This window comes from Talpa europaea, assembly GCF_964194135.1.
Source record: "Talpa europaea genome assembly, chromosome: 10".
Classification (NCBI taxonomy): Eukaryota; Metazoa; Chordata; class Mammalia; order Eulipotyphla; family Talpidae; genus Talpa; species Talpa europaea.
The window spans coordinates 45506686-45524370 of record NC_140077.1 but is presented as its reverse complement, the minus strand read 5'-3'; the positions used below and the strand labels follow the sequence as shown (position 1 = coordinate 45524370).

General features: G+C 39.3%; 1 protein-coding gene across 2 annotated transcripts in view; it reads left to right on the top strand.

The window, feature by feature from the left end:
* The window catches only part of MYPN (myopalladin), a gene marked incomplete at both ends in the record, with an annotated part of 64775 nt that overhangs the window by 36251 nt on the left and 10839 nt on the right, over positions 1-17685 (top strand). For both annotated transcript variants that reach the window (XM_084244678.1, XM_084244679.1), the window contains 3 exons: positions 2663-3256; positions 3884-4022; positions 16424-16645. In XM_084244678.1, coding sequence (XP_084100804.1) covers positions 2663-3256; positions 3884-4022; positions 16424-16645 — 955 coding nt within the window. The remainder of the gene's footprint in view (positions 1-2662; positions 3257-3883; positions 4023-16423; positions 16646-17685) is intronic.

Here is a 17685-nt window from a genome sequence, read left to right as displayed (position 1 = left end):
GGATCGAACCTGCGCTGCAGAGGCCGCAGACAGCTTCACAGTGCTGCGTTCAACCGCCTGCGCCACCACAGGAGGCCCTAATCTATAATTTCATCCTTAAGTTTCCTATCTCTTATTCAAATTAAGATTTTGCAGTCATTATGGAAAAGATCCCTAGTATTTTCCTATGGCTAGATATGCTGTAGTAACCACAGTAGGCTTCATAGAAATATAATGGGATAAGAGAAAGAGAAGTCATGATTTTCAAGCTCACTATAGGAGTCTGATATGATTGTCACCCTCACCTTCCAAAGTCAGAGTCATGTTATAATGCTTAATGTTCATCCACAGCAAGCACAGAACGTGAACTACTGTTATGATCTGTTTGGTCTAGTCATCAAAATGATATTTACAATTACATAAAACTTGAAATAGCAACAATAAAATCTACAGTAACAGCACTCCCCTCATATGTTTCTCAGTGCTGGGCACAAGATCTTTGTTAAAAGCAGTTCATGTTATTTAGTTTTCTATTCTTGTCACTATCACATCTGGTAAAATGCTCAATATAAAAGTAAACGAGTTAAAACACACCTATCACAAGTCATATCCAGGAATGTCTCATTCCTTCAAAGTTCTGCTGGTCACAGGAGACTAGAATCTATTTAAAGAGAAGGGAGGAAGTTACCCTAGGGATACAGACAGGAATGGGACTCTAAATACAGTCAGGTCCTGCATGGAGAAGAACTAGAGAGTTGGGAGGTAAGATCATGTGGTCAGCCCACAGCCCCTGTCTCATGCTGTCTGTCTTGAGAACCTTCTCGTTTCTTCTTAGCATATCTACTCCATTCTCTCTCTCTTTTGAGGCTCATCACTTCATACCTCACCATGATGGTATGTTTCCTACATCCTTAAAAATTAGCCAACACATCACTGATTAGGATAACTAATTCTGAGAAATATGTTTTCACAATCAACTGCAAACTGTGGTTTACCCCCATGCTGGCTGTCCATTAGATGGAATCACCCTGAGATAGAAGGCAAGCTTCACTGATACAGGTATCATTGCCCAGAGAGTCAATTGACCTGGGAAAATATCCAGGTCAGTGACTCTTAAACTTTATCGAGCTCCAGAATCCTCTGGAGGGCTTGTTAAAATACACATTTCTGCTTTGCTCCCTAACTTCTGACTTGAGTTTGGAGTAAGTTTGGAGTTAGACTTGAGAGTCTGCATGTCAATCAAGCTCCTAGGCGATGCCCATGTAGTGAGTAACAAGGCTCTAGGGGACTCTTGTGTGCATCCAGGATTAAGAACCACTGTCTAAAGAAACACATCCCAAAGCACAGACTTTCCTGGCATGTTCTGATTTTTGTCTATTTCACTCACTTTAAATCTTAATTATTGTTTTCTTCTGGGTGTGGAGAGTTGTGTTTATGGAATGTGGTGGGGAGGTATAAGGTTTCTAACTCTAGACCAGTGGTTTCTAATCTGAGGCTCCTTTTAAAGAACCTTCTCAGAGCCTTTAATATCTTAAATCGTCTGCTTGTTTCGTATTAGCAGAACTTAGTCACATGGTATACCAGCTTCAAAGGAGCCCAGGAAGTATAGTCTTTAGCTGTACATGTCACCTCCATTCATGAAGTAGATTTCTTTTATACAGGGGAGAAGTAAGTAGTTAGACAAACTGCGTCTGCCTCCTCATGGGACATTCAATTACTATAAAAATTCTTTCCACTAAGTTATGTAGTGACACTTTCTAAAAATCCAGTCCTCAGCACTGTGTAATTCTTTACTGTTTTGTCTTCCTCAAGTTTTCTCTTAATTGTGTGTGTATAGATTTGTGTTAGTATGGCTATGAGTGTACACATACATACATTCTCATAGGCAAATACATGTGGCCACACATGCACACATGCATCCTTTGTGAGTTCACATACTTATAACCTGTTCTTACTGGTTTAACCTCATTGGTCTTACTCTCTTAGATTTTACACTAAAATATATTCACTTTCAATCTTCTTGAGAATACAGTTTTCTGCTTGTTCTTCGTATTTGGCATTCATATGGAAAGTAGATAGAATACTTACAAATCTTAAAGCCACCACAGAAAGGGAAGGTATCATTTTTAAACATGTATCAACAAAGCCTAGATAATTAGACTTGGAAATTTTTAACTTGAATATCAAGCTGTCCAGATGATTCTTCATCCCAATTATACTCTCGAATAAAACATGGAGTTTTTAAAAACTCTTTATGCCTCTATCCCGATGGAATTAAAATCTCTCTGTAGATTCTTTTAATGTGTGTTCTGGTCTCAGAACTGGAGCACTCCCAACAAGAGGCCCATTCTTTCTATTTCTTTTTTTTGATTCCTAAACATTCTAAAATTGGGCAGCTAGGTTGCACAACTCCTGGGTCACAACACAAAGAGTACAAGGTGAATGATGCCTTCTGAAGTTGTACATCCTGGGTGCCTTTTCCCTTCATACTGACAATAAAATGAACTTAGAAAGGAGAGACTAGCAGGTAACTCACCAGGGACTGACTAGCGATTTCTGCCTACTCTGAGTGTGTGTCCTTGATCAGCATGAAGGCATATACCTCTTGTCTGTGCACTTTCTGAAGGGCAAGACCGATGGTGATGGATTTCCCTTCTCTGTCCCCATGCTTGTTTCCGTGCAGGGATTCCAGTCAGTTACAACAGCTTCACAACCAAGTCTTACTGGAACAACAGCAGCTGCAAAACACATCTCCTTCATCTCCTAAGGACTTTCCTTTCAACATGAGTGCTGTGAACTCCACGGCTCCCCAGGTGGTGACTGTGTCCAGCAAGCAGGTGAAGGCCCCTCCATCACAGACTTTCAGCTTGACCCGGCCAAAGCATTTCTTCCCCTCCACGAATACCACTTCGGCCACAGCATCCCCTTCCAGCTCTCCTCCGGCGGTCACGCTGGTCAGCACTCCTCAAGCCATTCAGAGGACAGTCAGCAAAGAAAATCTCTTAGTTTCTCACCCCTTGGTGCAAACCAAATCCCCAGGAGGAGTTTCTGTCCAAAACGAGCCACCCCCTCCAAGTCCAGTAGAGCCAACACAACCACCTTTCTCATTCTCCATCTCCAGCGGAAACCATTTTCAGCCTCACTGTGTGTCCCCAACTCCTGTCTCTCCCACCAGCCGCATTCAGAACCCAGTGGCTTTCCTCAGCTCTGTTCTGCCTTCTCTGCCTGCCATCCCACCCACCAACGCCATGGGGCTGCCAAGAAGTGCGCCATCCGTGTAAGTGTAATTGAGGTTTCTAAGTGTAAAAGATGTTGGTTAAGGAGGGGCATAGAGAGAGACTAGCTTGGTCTGGGACAGGATGCCCATTTAGCAGATTCCTAGATGATCCTGTCTCTTAGACACATAATGAATAGTTAATACCTTCTAACAGAGGGCACGATTACTTCATGATAAAATTATTGAAAACACTCTACACCCACCCTCTGTACAGTACTCACCTTTTGCACACAAAGTGATGTGTAGGATCCAGTTGTCATTTCAACCACTCTGATTTCTAGACCTTTGTCCCTGGTCAGGGTTTTTTTTTTTTTTTAAAGATTCATTTATCTATGCATACAAGAACTGGGGTACAGGCCAGATGTGCGGAGGATGAGAGGATTCACCAGAGACAGAGTGGGGAGCAGAACAGGCAGATTGACTGAAATGCATTGCTGAGGGGAGCAGAGGGTGAGACAGGAGAGGTCTGCTGCGCCATATGGGTTGCTCCCTGGCCAGCCAGGGGATTGAACTTGTGCTGCAGAGGCTGTGGACTGCTTCATAGTGCTGTGCTTAATCCCTTGCACCACCAGGGAGGCCCTGGTCAGGGGTTTTCATGGGTGTGTCAGCTGCCAATTTATTTTACAGGCCATCCCAGGGACTAATGAAGAAAAATACAAAATCTCCCCAGCCTGTGAGTGACGATTACATTCGTGAAACCAAGAATGCAGTGATTCTAGAGTTGGGGAAAAAAATGAATTTCAGTGATGTCAGATCAAACCAACAGGTAAGATTATTGAATTCAGATGATTACTGGAATTTCATTGTACAGAATATACTTTTACACAATTTTGTCATTCGATGCTCAGTGATCTCAGTGAGGTTGATTCTGCAGTTTTAGAAACTAGAGCACAAATCTGCCTGGGTCTACAGTTCTTGATTACCCCTATAGCTAATTCAGTTCACTTGCTTACATAAATTAAAAGAGACTAATCTATTGTCCTTTCCAGTAGTCCTCAGCTCAGTATTGGCAAACACCATCACATCTTTGAAATATTTCAATATCTAAGCCTTGAGATGATCTAGACTTTAAGGAATGCTGGGGTTCCAAGCTGTCCCTTGACTGACTCCATCAACTGCCCATCAGTTCCTCTCAATAGTTACATTAGATTGAATCATGTAAAATAGCCATTAGGAAATATCCTGTGGTCCAATCTGGACAGTACCTTACTTTCTAATATTTACACTGAAAAGGAAGGGCCAAACACAAGAAAGATTGAGTATTTTCTTATGTAAGACATTTTCTTCTCCTACTGTGGCTATTTTTTTTTAATTTAGATTTATATTTTAATAACGTAATTCTTAGTTTATTTTCCAAGATTGGAAATTGATAAAATCTACCTTGAAATATGACATAAATTTTCAGTCAAAATTATATGCCAGCTATTGTAGAATTTGCAACATAAGTGATTATTCCTGAAAGCAAGACTCCAGACTTTTCTGACCATATGCTATTTTCCTAAGTGTTTCTCTCTCTCTTGCTTCCAGTGGAGCCATGGGCATACAATATTTTACAATTGTCTTATATGTTAGGTAATTTTTTTTTTAAGATTTTATATATTTATACAATTGCTGAGGTACAGGCCAGAGGCGCGAGAGGGTGAGAGGATTCACCAGAGACAGAGTGGGCAACAGAACAGGCAGACTGACCAAAATACACTGCTCAGGGGAGGAGTGGGCAAGACAGGAGAGGTCTGCTGCGCCATGTGGGTATCTCCCTGGCTGGCCGGGAATCGAACCCTCGCTGCAGACGCTGTGGACAGCTTCACAGTGCTGCTCTCAACCCACTGGGCCACCAGGGAGGCCCTATGTTGGGTAATTTTAACTGAAGTTAAATAAAAATGTACTACATAAAAGCTTTTTAATTTTGACATTTAATGATTGGTTTGAAACAGGATATTTAGGCTTATTATAATTGAGTATATTTCTCATATATTATTTTAGAAAATTACATATATTTCTGGGAGGCAAATACCAAAACAACTATTCTTCTCTTGCATCTTCTAGATAAACTGTCATGGGTGGAACTAGAATGAGAGCCCTGAGCTCCAGGACAATTTCACATTTTTCCTGAAACTCTGCAACCTTTTTCAGTTTTATGACAACAGTTGCCTTCAAATCCCACAAATATTGCTGCAACACATATCTTTTTTCCTCTAATACTGTCATCACATCTGTGGTTGCTAACCCTTCAAGTGTTGTTGAAATCAGATTTGTGTTCAGCTTCTCTCTTATAACTCAGAGAGAGATCCTGCAAAAATGACACCAGGTCAGCACACAAGCTGTTTGACTATACTTATCATTACTCTGGTAGCTTTATCATTACTCTAATGGATTAGATCCAAGCTAATCCATTGCCCAATTTAAACAAAAGAAGGGCTTTTTTCTTAATTATCTAAGATGTGAGTACATCATATACCTCCATTATGAATTCATTTCAGCGCTAATAGCTGAGACTAGGAACAGAGTCAAATAGCATCTCAATCTTTTCCATCTAAATATCTGTGACTTGCATCAGCGTTCTTCTGAGAATTATTATGGTGGGTTAGTTACAGAATTGGTCTTAGATCACATTCTATGCCAAGGATAATGAAAGCCAGGTTACATAAATGCAATTCAGGAAATGGGGAGCTAAGATGGAAAGCTCACATTAGCTTGGTAGATGTTGATTCTAGGAAAGCTTTGGGGGGGAAATGATGAACAAATTATAAAACTGTTTTAGCCATAGCTGCCTTGAGAAATGATAATGAAAATGTCACTAAGAACTATCTAAATATCTAAAATGTATTGTGGCCCATCGGTGAAGGTAACAGAAAGAAATTTTGCTCATAAAATTGGAGAATAATCATAAAGAAACACTTGTGTACTGAGGGTCTCTTATACCTGCTGTCTGGGACACATAAAATCAAAATATCAATAATCTGTTTTCTCACTCCCATATTAGTTTACACATGTGAGTGGGAAGCACATTATTCCTTCTGAAAATTATGCATTTACTTTGTTTTGAAAACTTTTAGGTCCAAAAAAGTGTGTACTCCTGCCCTATTTTAGCCCTAAGCCAATGAAGAATAGAACATTGATATCCTTCATTACCACATTATATTGAGCATGAGAATAAATCAGACATCTTTGAACAATGAATATTACTAACTACAAACAATTTCCTCTCCAGAATTCAGATGTCCAGATTATGTATTAGAAAATGAGTTTTCTTTGATATATCTACTGCTTTGTGTTTCTCTATTGTAATGTTTTGGGGTTCATTCTCTATTAATATAATATTACTAGTTAACAGTTAATATTTTCTTGATGATTCTTAAAATTTTGTGAAATACGAAGGTGTCAGCCTTTTAGATTTTCATATTGGTAAAAAAATTTTAGCTTTCTAAAGTGATGACAATTTCTTTGAGTTGGGCTAAGCCAATAGAGAGGTGCCCAGTTTCTATGTTTTAGGCTGTATCATTTCCTATCTTGAAGGGTATTATTCAACATCCATGAATCTTCTTTGAACTTTAATAAAACGTAAAAGGTTTAAGTTAGAAAGGTGGATCTAAATATCGTTGACGATAGTTTCTAAATCTGCACACATTCATGCCCACTTAATGTTTTATTCCAACTTTCCTCGTCATCCTCATCTCTCTGGAAATCTTCCCATCTCTTTGTACTGCAGCTTCCTCCCCTTTCCTTTTTTTTATTAATGCTTCTGTAAAATTTTCTGAAGTTTCCAGATACTGCCCTGGGTGACAGAGGAAAAGAAAATAAGTACCTAATTCTTGCTCTGCCTTTTGTTCATCTAATCATCTTCTGCTTAGTCATTACCTCTATTTAAATCTTACCTCTTTCTTCTTTCACCATGACTTCTTTATGAAAATCCTCTGTTGTGAGCAAATAGTCTTGCCACCCATTTCTAATAAGAATTCCACAAAGCTATTAGTCATATGTTGCCCACCTTGTGCATCATAGAATCCTGGCGCCAAGATAGTGAGGTATCTTCTGTTTTCCGCCATGGATCCATCCACGATGCACCTACTCACAAACTCCCTGGGAACCCAGGATTGGGAGGTTTCTTGTTCATTGCTACATTCCTCTTCTGCTTGGCACAGAGTAAGTGCTCAGTGAATGTTTGCTGAACTAACACACAATTACATGATGTATTTTATGCAAACTCTTTGAAGCTAAAACTTTTTTTTTTAAGATTTATTTATTTTTATGCATACAAGAACTGAGGTACAGGCCAGAGGTGTGTGGGAGTGGGGGGCGGGGGCAAGAGGATTCACCAGAGACAGAGTAGGCAGACTGACTGAAACACACTGCTGAGGGAAGCAGCAAGTGAGTCAGGAGAGGTCTGCTGCGCCATGTGGGTAGCTCCCTGGCCAGGGAGCGAACTCGTGCTGCAGAGGCTGAGGATTGCTTCATAGTGCTCTGCTTAACCCCTTGCGCCACCAGAGAGGCCCCTAGAACAGTTTTTTTAATAGAATATTGTATCCCTGGTGCTTCATTTAATATGTAGTAAGAATTTGGTGGCAGGGGTAGAGTAGGTAGGCTATGAAACCCGGTTGTTTCTATTGAAGGTAGCATGTAATCATTAGATAAATGATAAAATAAGACATCTTCTGGGCCTCCCCTAGTGGTGCAGTGGTTGAGCGCTGGGTTGCGAGGCTGCCCACAGCCTCTGCAGCGCCAGTTCGATCCCCGGCCACCGGCAAGGGTCCCACAAAAAAAAAAAAAAGACATCTTCTATGTATGCTAACTTCCACGTTTATTTAGGAATCTTTTATCTGATGTCCAATAGGTGACTCCCTAGAACAAAAAGAATACTTTCTCTAGGACGTAAAACTTTCTTTGTGAACAGTATACCCAAATTTGGTTGGTAACCCTTTAAGCACTCTCTTCCTGCTGGTTTGGTTCTATTTGATATTGCCCCTGAAACCAGTCTCATAACCCAAAGTAGAGGAAGTCAGCCATGAGCTCAGGGAAGTGAGTGGGGCATAATGAAACATGATTTGGAAACCCAGAGTCTTGGCAATGCTGTATCTGTTGGGGCCTTGTCATAACATACTGGTTCTCAGCAGAAGAGAACTTTCTACCACTCTGCCAACCTGAAGAATACTGCTGCAGATTGTCCCAGAAATCAAATATTTCAAGCTGTCAAACTATCAGACTTAAGAGGATTACCTTTAAAGAAAAAAACTTATATTTTCAAAAGGCATATTCTTCTGAAAAAAATTTTTGCCTTTTTGTTTTCTTTCACAGTGCAATTGAAATTCTGTGCAGCTCGTTTTCATTAAGGTCTTTAAAATAAGCCAATAAAGAGTGGATCATATATCATTGATTTTTTGCCTCCAGGCCAGATTCACATAGAAAAATATTCTCTCCTTTAAGCAGATATCACCTATGAGCAGCAGAAACAGCTGCTTTTATTCACAAAGGGAACACAAGGACAAATGGAAAATTCGAAGTGTGCATCCACCACAGTGAATTGGTATGTGACCTTTGTGCAGAACAGTGCAGGAAGCATCTGTAAATTTAACTTGCTACTGTTTGCAAGTTTCCTTATAAAATCTGAGTGCCATTAGTCATAACTTGGAATGACAGTCTTGATTTATGTGTGTTGATGGGTAATTACCCTTGGAATAACTAATTCTTAGTGGCAAAGCACTACAGAGAAATCATCAATTCCTGCTTTGGTGCACATTTTGTTAACAACTCAGATGAAAAGATTTGGTGCTTTAGTAACAGACTGCATTGAAACTCCTTGACCCACAGTATTCTTTAGGTAGCTCATCTGAAATTATATACTATATCACATAACTGGTACATTAAACATATATGTATAAAAAGCAATTTTTATTTCTTCTCCCATTATCCCTTCACAATTAACCAGTCAGACCAATTCTTCTGCTCCTAGAAATTTCATATGTGAAGTGATCTCAAAACTATTTGGACCACTTTTAGGTCACATAAGATTCTATGGTGACTTCTATGACATATTATGACATTTAAGTTTCTATTCTATGTAGCAAAATGCAGTCTTGATTCACTAATACAACATTTCCAGTCCTTGTAGTAACCAGTATTCTAATCCTTATTCAAAAATTAGATTCTGCATACAAATATCCCCATTCCTACCTCTCACCCTAGGGACTGATATGAATGGTGGACCTAAAGCCCAGAAAGGGGATCCTCCCTGGTGGTGCAAGGGGTTAAGCATCAGCACCATGAAGCTGTCCACAACTACTGCAGCTCGAGTTCCATCCCCAGCCAGGTAGCTACCCACATGGCTTAGCAGACCTCTCCTGACTCGCCCGCTGCTCCCCTCAGCATTGTATTTCAGTACATCTGCCTGTTCTGCTCCCCACTCTGTCTCTGGTGAATTCTCTCACCTTCCACACCTCTGGCCTACATCCCAGTTCTTGCATGCATGCATAAATAAATCTTTAAAAAAAGTAATAAAGCCCAGGAAGGGGAGGATGGACAGTTTCTCTCCTTGCTGCTCTCTCCTCTGCTTCCCTCACTGCTGTTTTTGACTCCTTCCTTTTCCAACTATGAATGCACAAAAGCTGACCCCACATGACTTTACCTCAGACGGCCCACTTTTGCTTGATGAGAATTGTGTACCGACACAATTCAGGACTATGGGTCACTTAAAGGTGCCATCAGCTTGCATACCACCAAAAAGCCATTTCACTTCTCACTTTAACTTTCTAAGGCAGAAGTCAGATGCCAAACAATGAAGAAACATAGCAAGCTTTCCAATAGGCCCAGTTATCTCCTTCCTAGATTTGAGGTGAAAGGTAGTGGCTAAAGATTAATGTGGGAAATTCTGAAGCATGAAAAGCTCAGCAGATTTCTCTCACTGGATCTTCTCCTTCTGCAAATCTGTCCTTAAGCACCTGCTTTGAAATTTCTGGAGGATAGTTTGTATCCAAACTCACTTGCTTCTGATATCTAGCCCATCTTGATGCCTCATTAGAAACATCCAGTTAAGATCTGGTTACAACAGTATCTATAGTACCTAGCTATGAATAGCTTTTTTTTTTTCTTCATCTGTTTTGAATTTGTCTTGCAGCTGTGAGTACATTGCAGAACAAAGAAGTCTGAGGCTGAGAAATTTGCCATCAGAAACAAGCAAAGTGGCATATTTGTGCTCCAAGAATAAGTATCTTGTGTAATGGACAATTTTCAAAATCAGTCATTATGTCTAAAAATGTCCTTCTGAGCTGGTGTCAGCTCTCTAATATTTAATTATACATCCTACCTGTTTTTCCCTCCTCTTTAGTGCTCTGTTACCGATTCATAATATTTTTGTTCATGCCTTTGGTTTTGTATTCCTATTGTCACTTTGCTTTTAACATTTCTTAGGCAGATCAGATCTGGTGGTGAGAAACTATTTCCTTCTGTTTGAGAAAACCTCTATTTCACCTTTATATTTAAATGTTCATTTTGCAGGATAGAGTATTCTCTTGACTGACAGTTCTGTCTTTTAGGGCTGTGAACACTACATTCCCTGCTCCCCCTGCCTGGAGAGTGACTGAGGCAAAATCTGAGGAAAGCATAATTTGGATGTCTCTGTAAATTATCTTCTTTTTCCTTCCTGTAAAATTGTTTACCTTTGACTTTTGATCATTCAACAATGAGGTGTCTTGGTGTAGGTTATTTTGCATTTGGAAATGTGGGTGTTCTCTCTGTTTTATGCATGTCCACGCTTAATTCATCTTTTGGATTTGGGAGATTCTCAGCAAGTATTTCTTTGAAAAGGGTCTCTGATCTCTTCTCTCTCTCTCCTCTCTTTCTTTCTCTTCTCTCTCCCTCTCCCTTCTAGAATACCCATTATCCTTATGTTTCCTCCTCTAATTTAGTCTGATGATATTCCTTGTAGAGTTTCTTCACTTTTCCTTTTTTCTCTCTCTTTCTACTGGATGATTAGTACATTTGAGTCTTCTTTTTCTGAAATTCTTCCTTTTACCAGTTTAATTCTATTTAAAGTATTTTCTATATTTGCCTTCATTTCATTCAGTCTCTTTGTGTCTTCTTTGAACATTTCATTCCCTGTAGTAAAGAACTCTCTCTGTTCCTGGGTTTCCTTTCTAAGATCTTGCACCTGCTTGTATGCCTTTGACTGAACATTCCAGTAACTCACTTAGCTCTTTTAAAATTTTTGTTTTAAAATCTTTATCTGAAGTCTAGGCCCTCTATTTGCATACCCTTTATCTGTAATCTAGAACTCCTGTTGTCTTTTTGCTTTTCCATCTTGTGCTCAGAAGTTCCTTGCTGTCTAGCCATGTGTTGCCTATTCACTTTTATGTGACTGGGGCATGACAGGTTTAGTTTTGTTTCTTTTCTTAGTTTACTTTGGTGTGAGGTGGGGGCTGGAGAGGAATCTGGGGCTTAAATACTCGGTCTCAGTTTTGTTGAGCAGTGAGGTTTGTCATCTCTGTCTCCTCTCCCCTCTCTCCACAGCAAGCTATAATGGGTGCTTAGTTGTCCTAACTTCCCACTCTGCCATGGAGCTGGACCATGATCTATGAAACTTGAGTCTCCTGGTGAGGAGGCTAGGTCTGGTCCAATGGGCTAATTCTCAGGGACTCAGTAGGCCTGGCAGGCAGGGGGTGCCCAAGCAGGGTTTGTGGCCTGTCACCTGACTATGGCCATAGGCAATGGCCACCACCACTGTCACTACCACTGCTGCCCCATAGAGGGACCAGTCACCAGCTCTGCCCTCTTGATTCGGCCTTGGTTCCAACCCCTGTATAATTGGTCTGTGCTGCAGCCTGGGAATAGGCTGTTTTGGTTTTGTTTTTTAAATTTTTACTTATTTTTGCATAGAAGAGCTGGGGTGCAGGCCAAAGGCACAGGGAGGGATGGCAGTGAAAGGATTCACCAGAGACAGAGTGGGGAGCAGAACAGGCAGATCTACTGAAATACACTGCTGAGGGGAGCAATGGGTGAGACAGGAGAGGTCTGCTCCACCATGTGGGTCAGTTCCCTGGCTGGGGGAACGAACTCAGGCCTTAGCATTGATAGGGCTGAGACTTAACTCCTAGGCCACAGGGAGGCCAAATGAACAGTTTATTTTAAATAACTCATTGAGTGTTCTGTTTTCATCACTTCCCAATATGTAGTACTAGTGAAATAATAAATATATAACCAATATGTAAACATTTATAGTAAGACAAAATATTCATATTTTCATCATTTTGCTTCTGTAGTTTTTTTTAAATCAGTTCAAATATGTATAAATTCTATAAAATCAGACCCCTGTTGGATAATATCAAGTCCCTAAAATTAGTTGTTTGGAAAACATGAAGACAAAGTGACATTCATATTCTCAGGCAGGCATTTAAAAGCTATATATGTGTAACCAAATGAAAATGCATACATTGTGCAAAGATGAAAAATGATGTAAGAATTATGTAAAATATTTTTAAAAAGCTATATATGTGACTCATTGTATTCCTGAAATATAATCATTCCTTACTATCATGCATGACAATAATTCTTAGAAAAATTAGTTCATATTTTCAAAATAGAATCTCAGAAATTCATTTCCTCCTAGAACTATTCTGATAATGTAATTAGCCAGGAAATTACCAGCCTTACAAGCCAGACAGTAGAAGGACCTCTGGAGGTTTTTTAGCTTAAAGCATGAGTCCATATAAATAGTGGCTAGCAGTGGAATAGAATGGACTGGGAATTTGGGGACTTAAATTGAAACAACAAGCCATAGAAGGCTATCCTCACAAAAAAAAAAAAAAAAAAAAAAAAAAAAAAACCTGGGACTTCTTGGATTCTGGGGTCTATATGAGGGGCTTGAGAGCTATATGAGTTATTCTTTCTGAATGTAATTTAAAAACTAATAAAATACTATTTAGCACCTATCTCACAAGGTGAAGAAATAAAATGACTTGCTGGTTTTACTCCCAAGTATCTAGAAAATAAACAAATTTGTTAAAAGGAAAAAATATATCAATTTAAAGCATGAATGCAATTTAACAAAGAAGAAATATATGTGCCCCATGTGATTTTAAACTGGCAAGACAAAGGGAAATATCAAATGTGTGGGTGGACTCATTTAATGCATCCATGGAAAATACAGTCATTGTGAAATACAGAGTTGAATCATATGAAATTGCTGCTTTTCTACCATTTTTGACATATAGAAATGATTTCATTTAGTTCAACCTCATCTGTGGATAGTTGGAAGCTTTAATTATTAACTTTTAAAAATCACCTATAATGTTGAAAATAGTCTCGATACTTTTAAAGTAAATTAGGTTGTGTATTAGAAGTGAATAATCTTTCACTTCAACTGGTTTGAATTATCTAATTAAAAATTAATAAGCTTAAAGGGCCTCCCTAGTGGCGGAAGGGGTTAAGTCTTAGCACTATGAAGCTATCCACAGCCACTGCAGCATGAGTTTGATCCCCACAGGGAGCTACCCACATGGTGCAGCTGATCTCTCCTGTCCCGCCTGCTGCTCCCCTCAGCAGTGTATTTCAGTACATCTGCCTGTTCTTCCCCACTCTGTCTCTGGTGAATCCTCTCATCCTTTCACACCTCTGGCCTATACTCCAGCTCTTATATGCATAAATAAATAAATCTTAAAAAAATTAATAAGCTTAACTGGAGAGTAATCACTTTTTCTGTACTGAAAGAGCTGTGAATTTATTTTGTTTATTCAGTCTGAAATGTGACTGAGAGGGGCAAATTTAAAATTGGCTCCAAGAACTTCAAACCAGGGCCTCCCTGGTGGCACAAAGAGTTAAGCACCACACTATGAAGCAATCCACAGCCTCTGCAGCATGAGTTCGATCCCCGGCCAGCCAGGGAGCAACCCACATGGCACAGCAGACCTTTCCTGTCTCACCTGCTACTCCCCTCAGCAGTGTACTTCAGTCAGTCTGCCTGTTCTGTTCCCCCACTGTCTCTGGTGAATCCTCTCACCCTCCCCCCATCTCTGGCCTGTACCCCTGTACCCTTGTATGCATAAATAAATATTTTTTTTTTAAAAAAAGGAAATTCAAACCAAGAAACACCTAATTTCTATGTTTCCTAAGTTCTAGTTCTACACAGATTCAGGTGATAACATGTGTAAGATAGTAGCTAGAGGTCATGGCTGATGTGATGGGGAACACATGAGTCCTTACTCTGTCTATATCTAGGGGCAGATGCATATTAGCCATATGTTTTCAAATGCTATTTCAAGAGCATTCTAATACCATCTCCACCCATCTAAGTCATACAATTGTGGTTAACTAGAGTCACAAGTTTAACCAAAGACTTCACTCCCATCCCAAGCACATAGTTCCAGATTCCTCAAAGATGTGGTAATATTGGAACAAGTGATTGCCCCATGTCATTCATGCATTCCCTCATTCTTCGGGTACTCATTGACACCTGCCCAGGCATTCACTAATCCAGGTGCTGTTGATAGAGAGAAAAGCAAGACAAACAAGATCTCTGCTTCTGTGGAGTTAATGTTCTAGTGCTAGAAATACTGGATCTCTCAATAAACAAGCAGGCAAAATGCTAAAAAGCAACGAGTATTATGTAGAGAATTAGAATGGAGAGTTATCTTAGGTAAAGTGGTCTGAGAAGACTGTTTTAGGGAGGCAACATTTAAGCTTGATAGAGCATGGCAAAGAGAGGGAGGAAGAGGAATCCAGGGTAAGTTCTAAATTTAGGGTTCAACTTAGCATACTCAAAGTGTGGTCTGAGGACCTGTGGCAGTCTGCAAGACCTTTACACCATGAGATAAATACAGAATTGAGAATAACCATTAAGAAAATTTTATGGAAATTTAGCAAAGTTTATTATAAATCATAACACTTTTATTATAAAGCAAAGTATTACAAATCATAACACTTTTACATGCCTTTTATATTTACACTTATACATATATGTGCATGTTTATAGTTTATATTTATATATTTTCTTGCATTTTCATTGTATATATTTATATATAATAATTCATTTTTACTTTATTTTACCAAAATATAGCTTGAAAATTTTCAGAACTTAGTTTTCACCATACACAGTATGAGAAACACTGGCTTAACCAGTGTGGATGAATAGTGGTGCATTCACTATTCCTGAGATGGGGAAGAACATCTGTGGAAATCAGAAATCAAGTGTGTATTATTTGGACTATACTAAATTTGAGGTCCCCATTAGGCACCCAGCAAGTGATGTAGAGCATATTGTTGGGTATATGAACCACATAATGTGAGCAGATTACTGGATATATGAGTTTGGGGTAAGGACCAAGTTTGGAAATGTTAATTTGGGAGTTGTCAACATACAGAAAGTATCTGGAGCTGTGAGATTACCTACCAAGGAGTAGGAGCTAACAATGGAGACTGAGAAAGAGCACCTAGAGAAAGAGAAGGAAAACCAGCATGGTCTCATGGAAACCAACAGAAGAAAATGTTTCAAAAAGGAAAAGGTAGAACTCTGTCTAATGATGCTGAGAGGTCAGAAATGATAAGAACAGATAAATGACTATTGAATTTGGCAAATTTGGAGACCCTGACAACAGTAATCTCAGTGGAACAATAAGAATAAGCCTAATTGGAACAGGTTAGCAAGAGAATAGGTAAGGAAATGATCCTATAACAAAAGAACATTATCTGAAATAGTTTTGTTGTGAGAAGAGCAGAGTAATGAATGAAGGCAATTGATTTAGTCAAGACAGGTTTTTTTCCCAGCAGATGAGAAGGTCTGATAGAGATAGGAAGTTAGTGACATAGGCATGCCTCAGAATGAAGTTCAGAAAAGCTTTGCCAAAGCTAAATAGGCCATTTGCATATTAAATTGGACGCTTACAGCAGTTATGGAAATTACATTCCATCTTCATTCCATTCCCTACAGGATTCTTCTGGGGCTCCAGGCTCAAGGTGAGGAATCAGGATTCACTAAGGCAGTTTGGGATTTTAGTAGAGACACTGAAATCTCCTTTAGTGCTCCATGGGGAGGACCTGGGAGTGGAACATGTCTCTTTTATTGGGGGTTCCATGCTAAAAATCTAACATCTGAATCTTGAAAAGTTGCATCCTCAAATTATACTGATAGACACCTTCTTCCTCACTCATGGAAATTGAAATTGAAACATGTTGCCATTTTGACAGGAGTACAAAATTTCAAACTTTGAGCAGAGGTTGATGAATGAAATAGAGTTTCGCTTGGAACGGACCCCTGTTGATGAATCTGATGATGAAATCCAACATGATGAGATCCCTACGGGCAAGTGTATTGCTCCTATCTTTGACAAACGACTCAAGCACTTCCGGGTCACAGAAGGCTCTCCAGTCACATTCATCTGCAAAATTGTTGGGATACCTGTTCCAAAGGTAGGGGAAGGTGACCCTCCTATTGGCCAGCCAACAGCACAGAATTATAGACAATGACTTCCAGAAAGTTTTATCAGGCTCTAGTCAAGTGTCTACTGAGGGAATGAAAACCAATATCAGAAAATGAACAAAATCCAGATAATTTGACTAAAAAAAGAGTCAGGAATAGAGTCATTAAATAGGCAAAAATAAATTGGTCCTTTGAGTAAGTTAGAATTTTAATAAAAGTTTAAAATACATTTCTTAGTCATGATCCTCTATTTTGGGTTATTGATTCCCTCTGCCATCAAAATCACCAAATTGTTATTTTTCTCTCTATTTTGCATCTATTGAATATCCACAGTGCCTGTCATTTTACAAAGTGGGCTATTTTTATACCATTACTATTAGGCTGGCAAATGCCGAAAATGTCATGTCGTTATCGTTGGCTGCTGAAAAATTTTATGAGTCACCAGATTTTTTGGCAGTCAACTGAAAGAAGGATTTACACTGGGTATGGCTGAAATCTCTCCACTCTGCTGTCACAAACATGATGTTATCATGTGTGGCTAGGTTCCTAGGAAATGTAGAGGAGGGAAGCTACAACCAGTACTTTATTCCCACCCATTCTGCCTTTGAAAGATGCCCTTGATATATGGGGAACTTCCATGAAATTCATACTTAAATTTCAGTTAGATGAGAAATTTAGCAAGTGAATCCTGGTCTCATTCCATTTGCTATACAATAAACCATACTATCCTTTTGAGCAAGGTGAGCTAGCCTAGCCCTTAGATCTGTGACTCCAGAACACTTGAACTTGTAAATAGGGTAATGGAAAAAGATTCAGCCTCCTGTATTTCATTATTTTGTCTCTTAAGATATATAGAGCTCTTGGGGTAACTTTTAAATAATTGTGAAGATTGATAAAAATAGTCAAAAGCTTTATCTCAGTCCTAAATTATATAGCATGGTTAACTTAAATATTCTATATCACAAGTGGAGGAGCATACTATACTGTCATGTTTCATAAGTTTTATAATTTTCCCCTAGGTGCTCTGTAA